At 38.1% G+C, this 17247-nt stretch overlaps 1 protein-coding gene across 4 annotated transcripts in view; it reads left to right on the forward strand.

Annotated features, from left to right (window-relative positions):
• The first annotated feature begins 3443 nt into the window (after positions 1 to 3443).
• LOC116586839 (zinc finger protein 300-like) overlaps positions 3444 to 17247 on the forward strand; it is a 28714-nt gene continuing 14910 nt past the window's right edge. For 2 of the 4 annotated variants that reach the window (XR_004284170.1, XM_032337286.1), the window contains exons 1-5: positions 8356 to 8593; positions 9614 to 9789; positions 10597 to 10690; positions 12117 to 12243; positions 12618 to 12713. Coding sequence is in view for 3 of the 4 variants with exons in the window: in XM_032337286.1 (XP_032193177.1) it covers positions 10676 to 10690; positions 12117 to 12243; positions 12618 to 12713 (238 nt within the window). In the remaining variant the exon portion in view is untranslated. Of the gene's footprint in view, positions 3456 to 8355; positions 8594 to 9131; positions 9790 to 10596; positions 10691 to 12091; positions 12244 to 12617; positions 12714 to 17247 lie in introns of those variants that run through there. The other 2 variants (XM_032337287.1, XM_032337288.1) reach the window with 2 other exon arrangements.

The raw sequence follows: 17247 nt of genomic DNA on the forward strand, positions 1-17247 counted from the left end.
ACCAAAGGTATAGAGAAATAGATTTTGGTCACCTGAGTGACCAGGTATGTTTTTCTTATAGATTATAGTATCACACGGGGCCATAGGGAGAAGCACCAATGTTAAGAGGTAGGAGTAAAGGCGTAGACCTTTTTTTTTTTTTTAAGATATGAGTGCTTTTGAAAAATTCTAGTATAGTTAACATATAGAGTTACATTAGTTTCAGGTGTACAATATGTGATTCAACAATTCCACACATCACTGAGTGCTCATCACAATAAATGCACTATAGACCATAGCCTTTACTGACGTTTTCATAGGAAAGGATAGGCAGAACAGAGCAAACAGTTTAGGATGGCTGGTTTGAATAATTCTGGTGGGCTTTGGGATATTGGGACTGTCTTTAATTTTCTATTACCTGGGCCTGGATTGATTTAGGGCCAGAGAATATTAGCTTTGTGTGTGACTGTTAGATAAAGGAGGTGGTTAAGAGCATGGACTTGGGATTGGCTGATTTACCTATGAGAGGAGTGCTGTCAGGCAAGTTATCACAGTAGGAATGAACTAGTTCTAGGAGTTTCCCCAGCCAGCAATGACCTCCATCCCAGGAGGTCAAAACAGCATAACATAGAGAAAATTAAAAATATGCTTAATATAAAATAGTATCTCAAGGTACATGAACATTATGTGAAATTCTAATTCTAACTTTATAAATAAAGTTTTATTGGAACACAGCAGCATTTATTTATTTACTATTGTCTATGGCTGCTGCTACTCTGCAATAGAGGAATTGACTTATGAGAGAGGCCATATGGCCTACAAAACCTAAATTGTTTACTATTCGGCCTCTTATTAAAAAAATTTGTCAGCCTCTGCTCTGTAGTAAATGCCCTTACTCTGTGTGAAATACTGCACTAAAATGAAACTGTAGGGGCGCCTGGGTGGCTTAGTGGGTTGAAGACTCTGCCTTCAGCTCTCCCAGGGTCCTGGGATTGAGCCCCGCATCAGGCTCTCTGCTCAGTGGGGAGCCTGCTTCCCCCGCCTCTCTGCATGCTTCCCTGCCTACTTGTGATCTGTCAAATGAATAAACAAAATCTTTAAAAATAAATAAATAAATGAAATGAAATGAAACTGTAAAATTATGAACATTTAAAAAAATATAAGGTTATATGTACTAAATCTTTGGGTGGGGAGACTCTTTAACATGTCACTATAAGGAAAAAAGATTCAAATGGAAAATATTAAAACTTTATGGTAAAGAACAATTATAAAGGTATTTCCACTTCTAGGCAGATGGAGTAGATACAGTTTTCCCTAATGCTTCCACTAAGGAAGAACTCAGAATTCTATACATCTTCTGGGACTGCATTGTTTTCTGGCTTTCTTAGTTTTTTGTTTGTTTGTTTGTTTTTAAGATTTTATTTATTTATTTGAGAGAGAGAGCAAATAAGAGAAAGCATGAGAGGGGAGAAGGTCAGAGGGAGAAGCAGACTCCCCTTGGAGCTGGGAGCTTGATTCGAGACTCGATCCTGGGACTCTGGGATCATGACCTGAGCTGAAGGCAGTTGCTTAACCAACTGAGCCCCCCAAGTGCCCCTGGCTTTCTTAGTTTCTATTAAGAGTCAATTGATAATCTTAGTCTTCAAAAGGAATATATCTGTTTTCCTGACTACTTTTAAGATTTTCAGCTTTTTAAAGAACATCTTCATTGAGATATACTTCACCCACTTAAAGTGTCTAATTTGATGGCTTTTAGTATAGTCACGGATATGTGCAACCATTGCCACACTCAATTTTAGAACATTGTTATCACTTCAGAAAGAAACCCCATACTCTTCAGCTGTCACTCCACTATTCACCACATTCCCAGCCCTAAGCAACCAGTAGTCTACTTTTAGTCTCTATAGATGTACCTATTCTATTTATATTTTCATTTAAATGGCATCATATAACATGAACTCTTTTGTGATTGGCTTCTTTCACTTAACGTAATATAGTCAAGGTTCACCGGTATGGCAGCATTTATCAGTGCTTCATTCTTTTTATGGCTGAATAATATTCCATTGTATATCCATGTACCATGTTTTCTTTATCCATTTAGCATTTGATGGATGTTGGCTTGTCTGTACCTTTTGACTTTTATGATTAATTATGTAAACAGTGTATACATTTTGGTGTGGACAAATCACTTTCAGTTGTTTTGGTTAGATTCCTGGTGGGCAGGGAGGTGCCTGGGTGACTCAGTGGGTTAAAGCCTCTGCCTTCAGCTCAGGTCATGATCCTGAGGTCCTGGGATTGAACCCCACATCGGGCTTTCTGCTCAGTGGGGAGCCTGCTTCCCCCTCTCTCTCTGCCTGCCTATCTGCCTACTTGTGATCTCTCACTCTGTCAAATAAATAAAAAATTTTTAAAAAGTAGATTTCCAGGACGCCTGGGTGGCTCAGTTGGTTAAGCAGCTGCCTTCGGCTCAGGTCATGATCCCAGCGTCCTGGGATCGAGTCCCACATCGGGCTCCTTGCTCCACAGGGAGCCTGCTTCTCCCTCTGCCTCTGCCTGACATTCTGTCTGCCTGTGCTTGCTCTCTCCTCTCTCTCCCTCTGATAAATAAATAAAATCTTAAAAAAAAAAAAAAAAAGTAGATTTCCTGGCAGGGGAATTCCTGGGTCCCATAGTAATTCTATGTTTAACCATTTGAGGAACTGCCAAGTGACTGTCTAATTTTATATTCCCACCAGCAGTGTACGAGGGTTCTGATTTCACCACATTGTCATTAACCACTAACATTTGTTACTGTCTGACTTTTTGACGCGAGCCATCCTAGTGGGTGTGAAGTGGTATCTCATTGTGGTTTTGATTTGCATTTCCTTGGTGACTAATAATGTCAAGCATTTTTCATGTGTTTGTCGGCTAATTGCATATAGTGTAAGGGAAGGACTCAGTTTCATTCTTTGTCATGTGCTTAGCAAATTTTCCCAGGACCATTCGTTGAGAGAACAGTCCTTTCGTCATTGAATCATCTTGCCACCCATGTCAAACACCACTTGAATATAGGTGCATGGGTTTATTTTTGGACTCTCCATTCTATTCTCTTGACCTGTATGTTTACCCATATGCTAGTACCACATTACTTTTATTACCATGATTTTGTAATAACTTTTGAAATGAGGAAGTGTGAGCCCTCCAACTTAGTTTTTCCTCAAGGTTGTTTTAGCTATTCTGGGTCTCTTGTAATTCCACATGTATTTAAGGATCATCTTTCCCATTTCTGTGAAAGAAGCCACTGAATTTTGATAGGAATTTCATTGAATCTGTAGATGCCTTTGGGGAATATTGCATCTAAAAAATATCAAGTTTTCCAATCAAAGATTGCATACTACCTTTACTTTTCCTTAGGTCTTTAATTTTTTTTTTCCAGGAATGTTTTTGTAGTTTTCAATGTAAAAGTGTTGTAGTTGTTTGGCTTAACTTATTCCTTGGTATTGTATTCCTTTGGAAACTTATAAATAGAGTTGTTAAGTTAATGCCCTTTTTGAATTGTTCATTGATATCATATAGAAATACCACTTACTTTCTATGCTGATCTTGTTGTGTCCTACAACTTCAATGAATTCCTTTAATAGCTTTAATAGTTTGTATGTGAGGCAGGAGGAGGATTTTTTTTTTTTTAACTAAGATTGTGTTACCTGTGAATAGATACAGTTTTACATCTCTCTTTCTAATTTGGATGCCCTTCATTTCTTTTCCTTGGCTAATTTCTCTGGCTGGAATTTCAACACAGTGTTGAATAAAGGGCTGAAAGAAAACATCCTTGTTCTGTGCTTGATCTTAGAGAAAAAACTTTTAGTCTTTTACTGATGAATATAATGTTATTTGTGAGTTATTCATAAGTAGTCTTTATCATGTTTAGCAAGTTTCTTTCTGCTTCTAGTTTGTTGTGTTTTCATCATGAAAGGGTGCTGGACTTTGTAAAATACTATTTCTGCATTAATTGAGATGCCTAGATGATCATGATTTCATCCCCCTTGGTTCTTAATGTACATTGATAGATTTTTAAATGATGAATGACTTTTTTATTTCTAGGATAAATCCCACTTTGTTTAAGGTGTATAATCCTTTTAATATGTTGTATTTGGTTTGATGACATTTTGTTGAGGATTTTCTCATATATATTCATAAGAGATGTGGGTTTGTAGTTTTCTTGTGATGTCTTTGTATGACTATCACTTCACACCCACTAGGATGGATAGCAACAAAAAGTCAAATAATCTTGGAAGGTCTGAGAATAATTTTCATTCATTCTTTATGTGTTTTATAGAATTTGCCAGTTAAGCCATCTAGCTCGGAGCTTTTCTCTTTTTTTGCTTACTGATTCAGTCTATTTGTTGTAAGTCTGCTATAAGACTGTTCTAGTTCTTTTTAAATCCATTTCAGTAGTCTGTGTGCTTCTAGGAATTTGTCTTTTTTCCAGGTTATCTAATTTGTTGGTATGGAGTTGTTCATAGTATCTTTATAATCTTACTCATCTACAGTTCTGTATTAATGTTGCCACCATCATACAGCATACATACACCATACATACAACCTTTGAACATCTTGGGGTTTAGGGGCAACTACCCACCCCCCATGCAGTTGGAAATCTATATATCACTTTTCACTCCTTCAATATGTAAATAATAGCCTACTATTAACTAGAAGCCTTACCAAAAACAGTTGATTAACACATATTTTGTATGTTGCATGTGTTATATACTGTATTCTAGCTAGAAAAAGAAAGTGTTACTAAGAAAATCATAATGAAAATACATTTACAGTAGCATACTGTATTTACTGAAAAAAAATCTTCATGTAAGTGGACCCATGCAGTTCAAACCCATGTTGTTCAAGGGTCAACTGTGTATGATTTTAGTAATTTGGGTCTTTGTTTCTTAGTCAGTCTAGTTAGAGGTGTGTGAATGTTGTTGATCTTTCAAAGAACCAACTTTTGGTTTTGTTGATGACTCCCATTGTTTTTGTTCTCTATTTTGTTATTTCCACTCAAATCTTTATTTTCTCCTTCCTTCTGCTAGCTCAGGGTTTAGTTTTCATGTCTTTCTAGTTACTGAAGTTGCAAAGTGAGGTAATTGCTTACAGTATTGCTTCTCTCTCTCTTGTTGTTTTAATGTAGGCATTTACAACTCCAAACTTGCATCCTTACACTGCCTTCGCTGTATCCCATAAGTCTGGCATGGTGTGTTTATTTCATTTGTCTCCAAGTATTTTTAAATTTACCTTGTGAATTCTTAGTTTACCCATTGGTTGTTTAAGAGTGTCCTGTTTAGTGTCTACATATTTGTCGACTTTCCAGCTTTTCTTCTCATAAATTTCCAATTTCATTCCCTTGGGTTTGGAAAACATAATATATATGATGTCAGTGTTTTAAAATGTACTGTTACTTGTTTTGTAGCCTAAAATATGGTACATCCTGAAGAATGTTCCATGTGAACTTGAAAAAATTAGTATTCTGCTATTGTTGGCTATAGTGTCCTATATGTCTAGTTTAAGTTTTAATCAAGTTCTTTATTTCCTTACTGATTTTATGTCTCTATGTTCAACCCATTATGCGAAGCGGGACGCTGAAGTCTCCTACTGTTATAGAACTGTGCACATCTCCCTTTAATAATGTCATTATTTGCCTCAATATTTTTGGTCTTTGTTGTTTAGCACATAAAGATTTATAATTATTAATCTTCTTGATAGATTGACCCTTTTGTCAATATATAAAGACCTTTTGTCTCTTGTAACAACTTCTGACCTTTTGTTAGTTTTGTCTACAATAATATCATAAAGATGAAAGTTAGGGAAGGGCAGAGTTGTAAAGGGTCAGTGCTTTGTGTGCTGTTGAAATTACGTTGGTAATGATTCAAAGTAGTTTGTTATACATTTAGGATGTTAATTGTAATTATAATAATTGCTAAATACTAAATAATACATATTCAAAGAAAAAATAAGCAGGGAATAAAAATAGTATACAGTAAAAAAAAAAAAATACAAAAGAAGGCAGTATTGAGGGATTTGAGACTCCAATATAGTAAGACACATAGAAACAAATAGCAAAATGACATAAGTTCTTAATAGTAGTCAGTTTAATGTAAATAGATTAAATTAATGGATGGGGGGGAAAATGCTCCAGCCATATGTTATCTCCAACTATATGCTGTCTCAGCACGTAAGATGTTTTCATTTTCTTTGATAAATTTATAGAGTGAATTGAACTGGCCTAGATTTACATTTGCAGTGTCTGTTGAACATTTTTTATAGATGAGCAAAGCCTAGCTTACAATTGGACAAGATACCAACAATTTTATATTGTCTTTAGTTTCATGAAAATCTTTTAAAAATGAAGATGATAGTTTGACCTCCACTTTTCAGCCCAAGAGTGAAGAGCTAGGGGATTTTTTTTCTTGTCCTGATTTGATGTATCATCTGACATACTGTTGAAAGCAGGATTGACTCTACACTGTAAGGGGCCAACACATCTGTTACCAAAATTTCTCTTTTTGTGTGTCCACAGGCCATTCTAGCTGCAACATTTGAGTTTGGAAATGTAATGTTATTCAGTTTTATATATCAATGAATAAAACTATACAATAATACATGTTTATGCTGTCTGTCTAATATAATTGGGCAATCACTATTTTCAACTCATTAACTATGTCTTTTGGGGAGACAAAAACCTTTTTATTTATTCAGAAGTACTTGCCTGTCATCCTAGATTTGTTTTAGTCTCCATATGTGCTTTCACTGCCCCTTCACCACCATGTCCAAGCCTGAATTCTCTTTTGCATATTGGGCAATTTGCTGTTTATTTACCTCTGTAATCCAGGTGTCGATGTATCTTTATATCTGTCATTAAAATAAGAGGTTTTTTGGTGATGTATGGGTCATGCTGTCATTGTTACTGTAATTCTCATTTTCATTTCTGAACTCTTAGAAAACACGGTCACAACATTTACAATATTAATAACTAAACTAGCGCTATGTCCGTACAAAGCATAACAGTTAATCCACAAAGCCAGACTGTAAATGCTTATGAGTGCCATGCATTTAAGTTACATACTTAAAACTCATCACTGCTGAGTGATGCAACGATGGATAGGTAATTCATTACTGCAAACCACAGCCATGGTTGCCAACATCAGAAACCGGCCGCGGGGGGGGGGGGGCGGGTTGGGGGGGGGTACAGCAATGATGACTAAGAAAGGCCCCAAATCTGTGCCTTATCCACTTGAGTTTAAAAACAGTGTTGCTCACCGCCTTACTTTTTGATTCACTTTACAGGTTTCACACTTTGCCTCAACTTTGCCCACCAATCTCCTCAAACCTGGACCTTTTCAGTCCAGACGAAGGATTTCTTGGGACATTCCAGACAAACCTGGACGGTCAGTCACCCTTCCCCCGTCTCTCTCTTCCACTCGTTTCAGTTTTCTCTTTCAGTGTCCCCCCTACCTTCATTCTCTCCTAGTCTCAGACCTTGGTCTCTCACTCTCATTCTTCCTCTCTCTCCTCTTTTGTCCCTTAGTCTCCCTCCATTCTGTTTCTCAGATTCTCCATTGTTTTGTGACTCAGTCTCCTCTTTCCTGTATAAATTTTCCTTTTTTCATCAGTCGGTCCCTGCAACATATTACTGTGGTTGTAATTTCCCTTAGGCAGATTCCTTCTCGTTGTTTTTAGCATAATTAGCGGTTTATAACACCCCTTCGCTCCCCTGGAACATCAGTTGTGCCCCCTCGGTCCCACAATGGAATCATCCGATGTAGGGCTGAACCATTATTAGTACTTTTTTTTCCCCCCTAAGATTTTATTTATTTATTTGACAGAGAGAGATCACAAGTAGACAGAGAGGCAGGCAGAGAGAGGAGAGGAAGCAGGCTCCCTGCTGAGCAGAGAGCCCAATGTGGGGCTCCATCCCAGGACTCTGGGATCACGACCTGAGCTGAAGGCAGCGGCTTAACCCACTGAGCCACCCAGGCGCCCCCATTATCAGTACTTTTAAGTAGAATCGCCTCCAGTGGATTGTACCATTCCAAATTCCTCTTTCCCAGTAAAGGACTGTACTATTGCAACTTCTTCTCCAATCCTCCTGTTAAAGCTCTCATTGGTTTGTGTAATACTTTCAGTCATCTTGCCTCCTTCCCCTCGCTGCCACGGTGGCACAGTCCAAACTCAGGTTAAGGATAAACCGAATTCCTCCGCGTGTACGGACCTGACAGGACTCTCAATATGGCGACTCCCACTAGGAGACACGGCGCGTGGGAGTCGCCATCTTGCTTCCTGAACAAAGCCACCGAGGACGCCGAGTGGGCAAAATCGCTCTGCAGGACTCGGCGCATGCTCGCGAGTCCCGCGCCGCACTCTCCCAGACAGGAAGCGGGAGTTCTTCGATGCATGTTAATCTGTGACAGCTGTCGGGGGTTATGCTGGGACGGACGTTTCGGGACCTGATAATCGAGCTGGGGGTCAGAAGGGGGATTTATGGATTAAGTCATTAGGAAGTCGGGGGTTGGGCGGGGGTCTGTGAGGGTCTGTAATTGGAGGTCTATGCAGACTGATGGAAATTCTGTGGGATGAATGTTGGGTACGTACAAGGGGTCAGTAATAGGGAGAGCAGTATGATCTGTGGGTCGGGGATGCAGGTGTTGGAGTATCCGTGTGCCAGTGATTTGTGGACCTGTATGGCCAGTCTTGTGATCGGGATTCCGTGGAGGTGCTCTTTGGGATTTGTGATTTCTGCATCTGGTGATTCAGTGATTTGTAGGGAGTCGGTAATGCAGCCAGAGACTGGTAAGGGTCAGCTCTAGTTTAGTGGGAAACACCTCACTTTACAATTTCTGCAGGTCAGAGGCCGCCCCCACGTTGAAACACCTCCTCAGATGTTTTCTCAAACCTCCATCTCCCTCCATCACTCACGTCCTCATAGAAGAAAACATCCTTTAGACATAAGACCAAACAAATCTAAAGGATTAACCTTATTATTGTCAATTCCCTCTAGTCAAAGACCACCAGGAACATCCTGTAGTTGAATAAGTTGGGTTTATGGCTCTGGCACCTAGCCGGGAACACGCACACCCTGGAGAAAAGGGGGGTGGGGGGGCCTTCTGGTATGAGAGCGTTAGTATTGGGTAATTTTGAGGAGGGCCTAAGGGGGTAGACCTTGCTCTGAATTGGATATTGAGAGAAGTGGGGTAGTTCAGTGATGGGGGATTTCAAATATCTAGGGTCAGGAGACTATCCTGTCAGTAAAGCTGTAATAGGTGAGGAAGTCGTCGTCGCTCCTATTAACGGAGAGGGGGTGTTTTGTGTATTGGACAATGTTGATGCTTCGTCTGTCTGTGTTCAGACATGATTTCAGGGAGGTCTTGTTTTTGGCTTATTCTATCACGGTCACAGAGTGACCTTGTCTGGTGTTGATGTTCTGTGTAATTAACTTAAAGAGGAGAATTTGAGGGTCAGGCCAGCTCTGAAATGTGAGGGCTGGTTTTTTTCTTCTTTTCTTATATGAGGTGTAATTTCAGCCCCGTGTCTTCCTGTTTATTGAAAGTGTTCTACATTCTGTTCCACAAACATTTAATAAACCCCTGCTTTTTACTTGTTTCAGAGCTCGGTGTCCAAAGAGGAGCATAACTATTGGATTGTTTGCTTCTAGGTTTATTTTGACACAGCCTGGGATAACCCCTTAGGAAACAGTCTGCCTTTCATGGGAGTACTCACTTCCTGTGAATGAGTTCAGCCTTCTCTGCATGACCCATTCTGGGACTGAGAAGAATTTACCAGGTAAGTATCTTTCTGCATTGTCGTATATTCCTGTTCATCTATGGTTCTGTGACACTATTTTCTTACATAGACGACTGCACTGTTGAATATCAGCAATACAAACTTAAACAAAAACATGTTAAAATCAACGAAGTCAACAGTTTTAATCTATGAATATTGATTTAGCAAGAGAATTTGCTAGATTAGTGGAAAAATGTAAAAGAGCTCTTAGGATTTTGTCAGCTGCTTGTGTCTAGGGAATATGGTTCTCAGTTTTCTACTTGGTCATTCCTATTCTTATTGTCAAGGAACTGCCTCATCTGTAATTAAATCTTACATACATATGTATACATGATTATTGTCTTATGGTAGAGCCTTACAGATAGAATTACAAATAGAACTGCTGGTTCAAAGGGGAACAATAAGGTGTTTGTGTATTAACAGAAATATCTGCATTCATCCAATTAAAAATACACCCTGTAGGGACGCCTGGGTGGCTCAGTGGGTTAAGCCTCTGCCTTTGGCTTAGGTCATTGTCTCAGTGTCCTGGAATTGAGCCCTGCATTGGGCTCTCTGCTCAGTGGGGAGCCTGCTTCCCCCTCTCTCTGCCTGCTGCTCTGCCTACTTGTGATCTCTGTTAAATAAATAAATAAAATCTTTTTAAAAATAAAAAAATTTTTAAAAATACACCTTGTACAAGATCTATGTAATCATATAATCACAAGAAGATTTTTTCACGTAGTGCTTATAGACCATTCTATAAGGATCAAATGACCTTCTACAAGGTGACCTGATTTCCATCTGACTTCTGGTGGTGGTTGTTTCTAGACTGGTAAATGGCTCCTGGAGACTGAGTCTTTCAATCCTGATTCCTCAGATCTCTGCTTTTTTGGAAGAGAAGCAGAAAATGACCAAGTCTCATGTAAGTTGCTTGCTTATTTTGTACTCAATTTCCCTATAGTCAAATGGAAAAGTGCAGAAAGCTAGAAATCAGAATTAGGGAAAAGGTAGAGAGAGCAAAGACTTGAAACGAGTTGCTGTGTACTATGTACATTTATGTGGTTTTAAGCCACATAAAGCAACTATTATAGTTCATGTATATGTTTGTTATATGTACATTTTATATAAATATAATCCATATCTATATTATGTATTTTATATAAGTGTGTAAAAATTAAAGTGCAAATTTGAAAAAAAATAAAGTCAAATTTATTCAGTCTTTTCTAGCAGCCACAGTGGAGAGGTAGAGGATATCATACACATGATCTCGCATTCTCCACAAATAAAATCAACTGAATTTTCAATGAAAGTATTTCTTGCCATTAAGACAAAAAGAAATTTATTTGGGGGGATCTTCTATAGATGATGTCCTGACCTATACTTCTGCATAAGTATGTCAGATTTTTTGTGGTTGTGCCTTTAAATATTTTTTTTTTAGAAGGCAGTGAGTGTAATGTTAGAGCTGAACTCTATAAGCATTATTCTTTGGGGGAACTAACGTATAGTTTATCCAGAGATAAAACCTAGAAAAGGAGGAATGATGAGGATCTGTATGTCTCAAAATCATGATTTCTTTCAAGTAGGCAGTTCTTTACTTAAAATTCAGTGGCAAACACTTGGGAATGCCGGGGTCTCTGATTCTGCGTAGCCTTTGCTATGGTCCCACAGTTGGTGAAGCTACTCCCCAATAGAATGCCAGTTTTGGTCCATTTTTTTCAATTTATAAAATCATTTTGCTATATTTTGTCTTGGCTTGAATTATCCCTACTTGGTAAAAACATTAAAAAACATTGAAAAATACAAAAAATAAAAATTATAAGGGCGCCTGGGGGGCTCAGTGGGTTAAGCCGCTGCCTTCGGCTCAGGTCATGATCCCAGGGTCCTGGGATCGAGTCCCGCATTGGGTTCTCTGCTCAGCAGGGAGCCTGCTTCCCTCTCTCTCTCTGCCTGACTGTCTGTCTACTTGTGATCTCTCTCTGTCAAATAAATAAATAAAATCTTTAAAAAAATAAAAATAATAAAGTCAAAGGGACCCTCAGTATTCCCTTTCTCCTGAGATAACCAGTATTAATAATTTGTGATGCTTTTTATTATTGAACTGATTGACTGTCCAGTGTTCCGGGAACTACTTGTTGAATACATTTATTTGAAATGCTGCCTTTATTGAATTCCCATTTGTGATTAAGCCTCTTTGCTCTTCTATTCTATTCTTTGATTCCTCTTGCTAAAGACAGAATTTTACATCATTTTTCTGAATAGGCATGGTGTAAAACTGGGCATATGATTTGGCATGCTATGGTAAAAATAAGAATGATCACTTCAGATTGAACAGGAACGTGCTGTTATAGGGTCCGTTGTCATTTGAGGATGTGGCTATAGCTTTCACCAAGGAGGAGTGGCAGCAACTGGACCACGCTCAGAGGACCCTGTACAGAGATGTGATGCTGGAGAACTTCAGCCACCTGGTCTCATTGGGTAAGGATGGCTTCCCCCATATCATAACAATTCCCAATCCAGTGCCTCTCTCTTCTCCTTTGATCAAGTTGGGTGGGTTCCTGGCATAGGTAATGACTGACTTTGTACTCTCTTTTTTCTCTTCAGCAGAAGGTCAGTGCTCTGCTGAGAGCCAGCTGGACAGCTTCACTGAGGGGCTCCTAAAATAGCACTTTTGTTGTTGTTGTTGTTGTTAATGTAGGGCTTGACTCAGGACCCTGAGATCAAGAGCTGAGCTGAGCTGAGATCAAGAGTCGGACACTTTGACTGACTGAGCCACCCAGGTGCCTAGAACCCTTTCTTTTTTTTTTCTTCAGTGTAGCCAACCGAGTTCCTCTCTGATTTCTCCATAATAGGGCATCCAATGTCCAAACCAGATGTCATCTCCAAGTTGGAACAAGGACAAGAGCCATGGATTGTAAAAAGAGATATACCAAGTTGGATCTATCCAGGTAAAAAGCTGGCAGGTGGGAGTCAAGGGAAGTGAAATCTCAGTTTCTTTGTTTTTGATTTTAATTGGCGGGTGGCTGAGATTTATGCTTCCAACCAGATTGGCCGCTCCTGTTCCTTCTTGCTCCTGTGCTGAGTATGTAGTAAGTATTCAACAACTTGTTAATTAAGTAATAGTGAGCCATAAAGAGAAGAAAAATTTCTTTCTGATTCACTCAACAATTATATCTTTAGTGGCTTTCTGGAAGAAATTCAAAGGCAATAGAAGTCAGATGCTTTTCAGGACCACAGGTTGTACATGGAAAGACAAAACATCAGAGTTCATGGCTGCATAAAATCGTACCACCAATGTAATTAATGTTTTAGGAGTTCCCTGAAAATTATAGTCTAAAGAAATGTGGCCTAACTTAAGAAGGCATGTTTCCCAAACAAGAACCAGCTACTCTGAAGTATATTTGAAGTGTGGGTTGGGCAAGAGGAGGGGGAAGGCAAGCTCAGGCAATGGGTGTGTACAAATTCTTGGAGTTAGGAATCATTGTGGCTTTTCTGCAGAAATTTTCTAGGCTTGCCTTCAATAAAAACTATTTATTCAGGGAATAATGGGATATAAGCATGGATATACAGTGCGAATATGGACAGTTAAAGTCCATACTGTAGCTGTACTCTGTATTTTCTACTATTTTATTTATACAACTTTGAGATCTAACTCACATGCCTTACAATTCACCCATTCAAAGTTAACAATATAGGGGTTTTATCATATTTGCAGATATGTGAAACGATTGCTGCAGTCAATTTTAAAACACTTTATCACCTACGAAAGAAATCCTGTACCCTTTTGCTATCACACCCCTGCTCCACATCTCCAGTCCTAAGCAGCCACTAATCTGCTTTCACTATTGATTTACCTACTCTTGATATTTTATTTAAACGAAATTGTACAATATGTGATCTTTTGTGACTGGCTTCTTTCAGTTAGCATGCTGTTTCTGAGGGTTATCACGTTATATAGTATGTATCTGTAGTTCGTTTCTTTTTTGGCTGAATAATACTCCATTGTGTGGATACACGACATTTAGTTATCCGTTCATCAGTTAATGGATATTTGGCTTGTGTCCACCTTTTGGCAACATGAATAATGCTGCTATAAACATTCATGTGCAAGTTCTCATGTAGGTGTATGTTTTACTTCTTTGGTAGAAGTGGAACTTCTGGGTTGTATGGGAACTCTGGGTTTAACTAAAATCATCTGTAATGACTAATTATGTTGAGTGTATTTTTATCTGCTTGTTGGCCATTATGTATCTTGTTCAGAAAATAGTCTGTTGAGAGACTTTGTCTATTTTGAATTATTTGCCTTTTTATTATAGAATTGTAAGAGTTCTTTATAGAGGTAAAATTCTTACGCAGAACTTACATGAAACTCCAGAAAGTCCGGTTTTTCTATTTTTCTTTTGTTGGTTTGGTATCGTACCCAAGAATCTGTTGCCAAATCCAAGGTCATGAAGATTTACCCCAAGTTTTTTTCTAGAAGTTTTATACTGTCAGTGCTCTTACATTTAGGTCTTTGAGTTAATTTTTGCACATGGTATGAAGTAAGTGTCCAACTCCCTTCTTTTGCTTGTGGCAGTCCATGTGTTCCAGCACTATTGATTGATTTTGATTTTGATTATGACATGAGTTTTAATTTATTTTCTTTAATACCACTATATGTAAATACAGTGTTGTATTAGATTCAGGTGTACAGTATAGCAGTTCAGCAATTCCGTATATTTCTCAGTGCTCATCAAGATAAGTGAGCTCTTAATCCCCTTCACCTATGTCACCCGTCCCCTCACCTAACCCCTCACCCACCTCCCCTCTGTTTGTTCTCTGTAGTTGAGTTTGTTTTTTGGTTTGTCTCTTTTTTGTTAGTTTCCTCCTTTGTTCATTTGTTTTGTTTCTTAAATTCTACATAGGAGTGAAATCAAATTGTATTTCTCTGACTGGCTTATTTCATTTAGTATTCTACTCTCTAGATCCATCCAAGTTGTTGCAAATGGCAAGATTTCATTCTTTCTTATGGTTGAATGATAAAATTCCTAAGAATTCAATATTCTGATGGCCGAATAATATATGTGTATATGTATACCACATCTTTATCCATTCATCTGTTGATGGACACTTCCATAATTTGGCTATTGTAAATAATGCTGCAATAAACATAGGGGTGTGTGTATCCCTTTGAGTTAGTGTTTTTGTATTTGGGGGATAAATACCCAGTAATGTGATTACTGGATCATAGGGTAGTTCTGTTTTTAATTTTTTGAGGAACCTCCATACTGACTTCCACAGTGGCCGCACCAGTTTGCATTCCCACCAACAGTGTGCAAGTGCTCTCTTTTCTCCACATCCTCACCAACACTTGTTTCTTGAGCTTTTGATTTTAGCCATTGTGACATGTGTGAGGTGCTATCTCATTTTGGTTTTGATTTGCATTTCCCTGATGATGAGTGATGTTGAGCATGTTTTCTGTGTCTATTGGCCACCTGGATGTCTTCTTTGGAGATATGTCTGTTCATGTCTTCTGCCCATTTTTAATTATATTATTTGGTTTTGGGTATTGAGTTGTATAAGTTCCTTATATATTTTGGATACTAACTATCTACCAGATATGTCATTTGCAAATATATTCTCCCATTTCTAGGTGGTCTTTTAGTTTTGCTGGTTTTCTTTGCTGTGCAAAAGCTTTTTATTTTGATGCAGTCCCAATAGTTTATTTTTGCTTTTTGATTGCCTTGCCTCAAGAGACACATCTAAAACGATGCTGTTAGGGCTGATGTCAGAGAAATTATTCCCTATACTCTCTTTTAGGATTTTTATGGTTTCAGTTCTTATTTAGGTCCTTAAACCATTTTGAGTTTACTTTTGCATAAGGTGTTAAGAAAGTGGTCCTTTTTCATTCTTTTGCATATAGGTGTCCAGTTTTCCCAACACCATTTGTTGGAATTATGTCTTTCCCATTGCATATTCTTGCCTCTTTTGTTGAAGATTAATTGACCATAGAATTATGGGTTTATATCTGAGCTCCCTTTTCTGTTCTTTTGAACCATGTGTCTGTTTTTGTGCCAGGACCATATTGTTTTGAATATATAACTTGAAGTCTGGAATTGTGGTGCCTCTAGTTTTGTTTTTCTTTTTCAAGATTGCTTTGGCTATTCTGGATTTTTTGTGGTTCCATACAAATTTTAGGATTATTTGTTCTAGTTCTGTGAAAAATGCTGTTGGCATTTTGGTAGGGATTGCCTTAAATGAGTGGATGGCTTTGGGTAATATAGACATTTTAACAATATTTGTTCTTCCAATCAATGAACATGGAATGTTTTTTTGTTTGTGTTATCTATAATTTCTTTCATCAGTGTTTTATAGTTTTCAGAATACAGGTCTTTTATCTCTTTGGTTAAGTTTATTCTTAGGTATTTTATTATTTTTGGTACAGTTGTAAATGAGATTGTTAATTTTTCCTTTAGCTGCTTCTTTATTAATGTATAGAAATGTAATAAATTTCTGTACATTGATGTTGTATTCTGTGACCTTGCTGAATTCATTTATCAGTTCCAGAAGTTTTTTGGTGGCATCTTTAGGGTTTTCTAAATGTGGTATCATGTCATCTGCAAATGGTGGACGTCTTACTTCTTCCTTACCAGTTTGGATGCCTTTTATTTCTTCTTGTCCGATTGCTGTGGCTAGGACTTCCAGTACTATGGAATAAAAGCGGGCATCCTTGTCTTGTTCCTGACCTGAGAGCTTTTGCTCATTGAGTATGATGTTAGCTGTGGGTTTTTCATATATAGACTTTATTATGTTGAGGTATGTGCCCTCTACACCTAATTTTTTGAGGATTTTTATCATGAATATATGTTATACTTTGTCAAATGCTTTTTCTACATCTATTGAAATGATCACTTGGCTTTATCCTTTTTCTTACTGATGTGACATATCAATTAACTTTTTGGCAAATATTAAACCATTTTGCATATGGAATAAATCCTACTTGATCATAGTGAATAAATTTTTTAATGTATTGTTGGATTCAGTTTGCTAATATTTTGTTGAGGATTTTCTCATCTATGTCCACCAGAGATATTGGCCCGTAGTTCTCTTTTTTTGCTTTCTGCTTTCTCAAATCTAATAAGCCCACCTGGTGAAATTTTAATTTCAGCCTTAGAATTTTCATTTGGGGGCGCCTGGGTGGCTCAGTGGGTTAAGCTGCTGCCTTCGGCTCAGGTCATGATCTCAGGGTCCTGGGATCGAGTCCTGCATCGGGCTCTCTGCTCAGCAGGGAGCCTGCTTCCTCCTCTCTCTCTGCCTGCCTCTCTGCCTACTTGTGATCTCTCTCTGTCAAAGAAATAAATAAAATCTTTAAAAAAAAAAGAATTTTCATTTGGTTCTTTTATGTTTTAACTTACACAAAATAAATGTTGGGCATAGAGTAAATTAACTACTACCACAATCATGATACAAAAGAGTTCTAATAGTCAAAATTTCCTCTTCCTG

The sequence above is a fragment of the Mustela erminea genome, chromosome 3, assembly GCF_009829155.1.
Source record: "Mustela erminea isolate mMusErm1 chromosome 3, mMusErm1.Pri, whole genome shotgun sequence".
NCBI classification, from domain to species: Eukaryota; Metazoa; Chordata; class Mammalia; order Carnivora; family Mustelidae; genus Mustela; species Mustela erminea.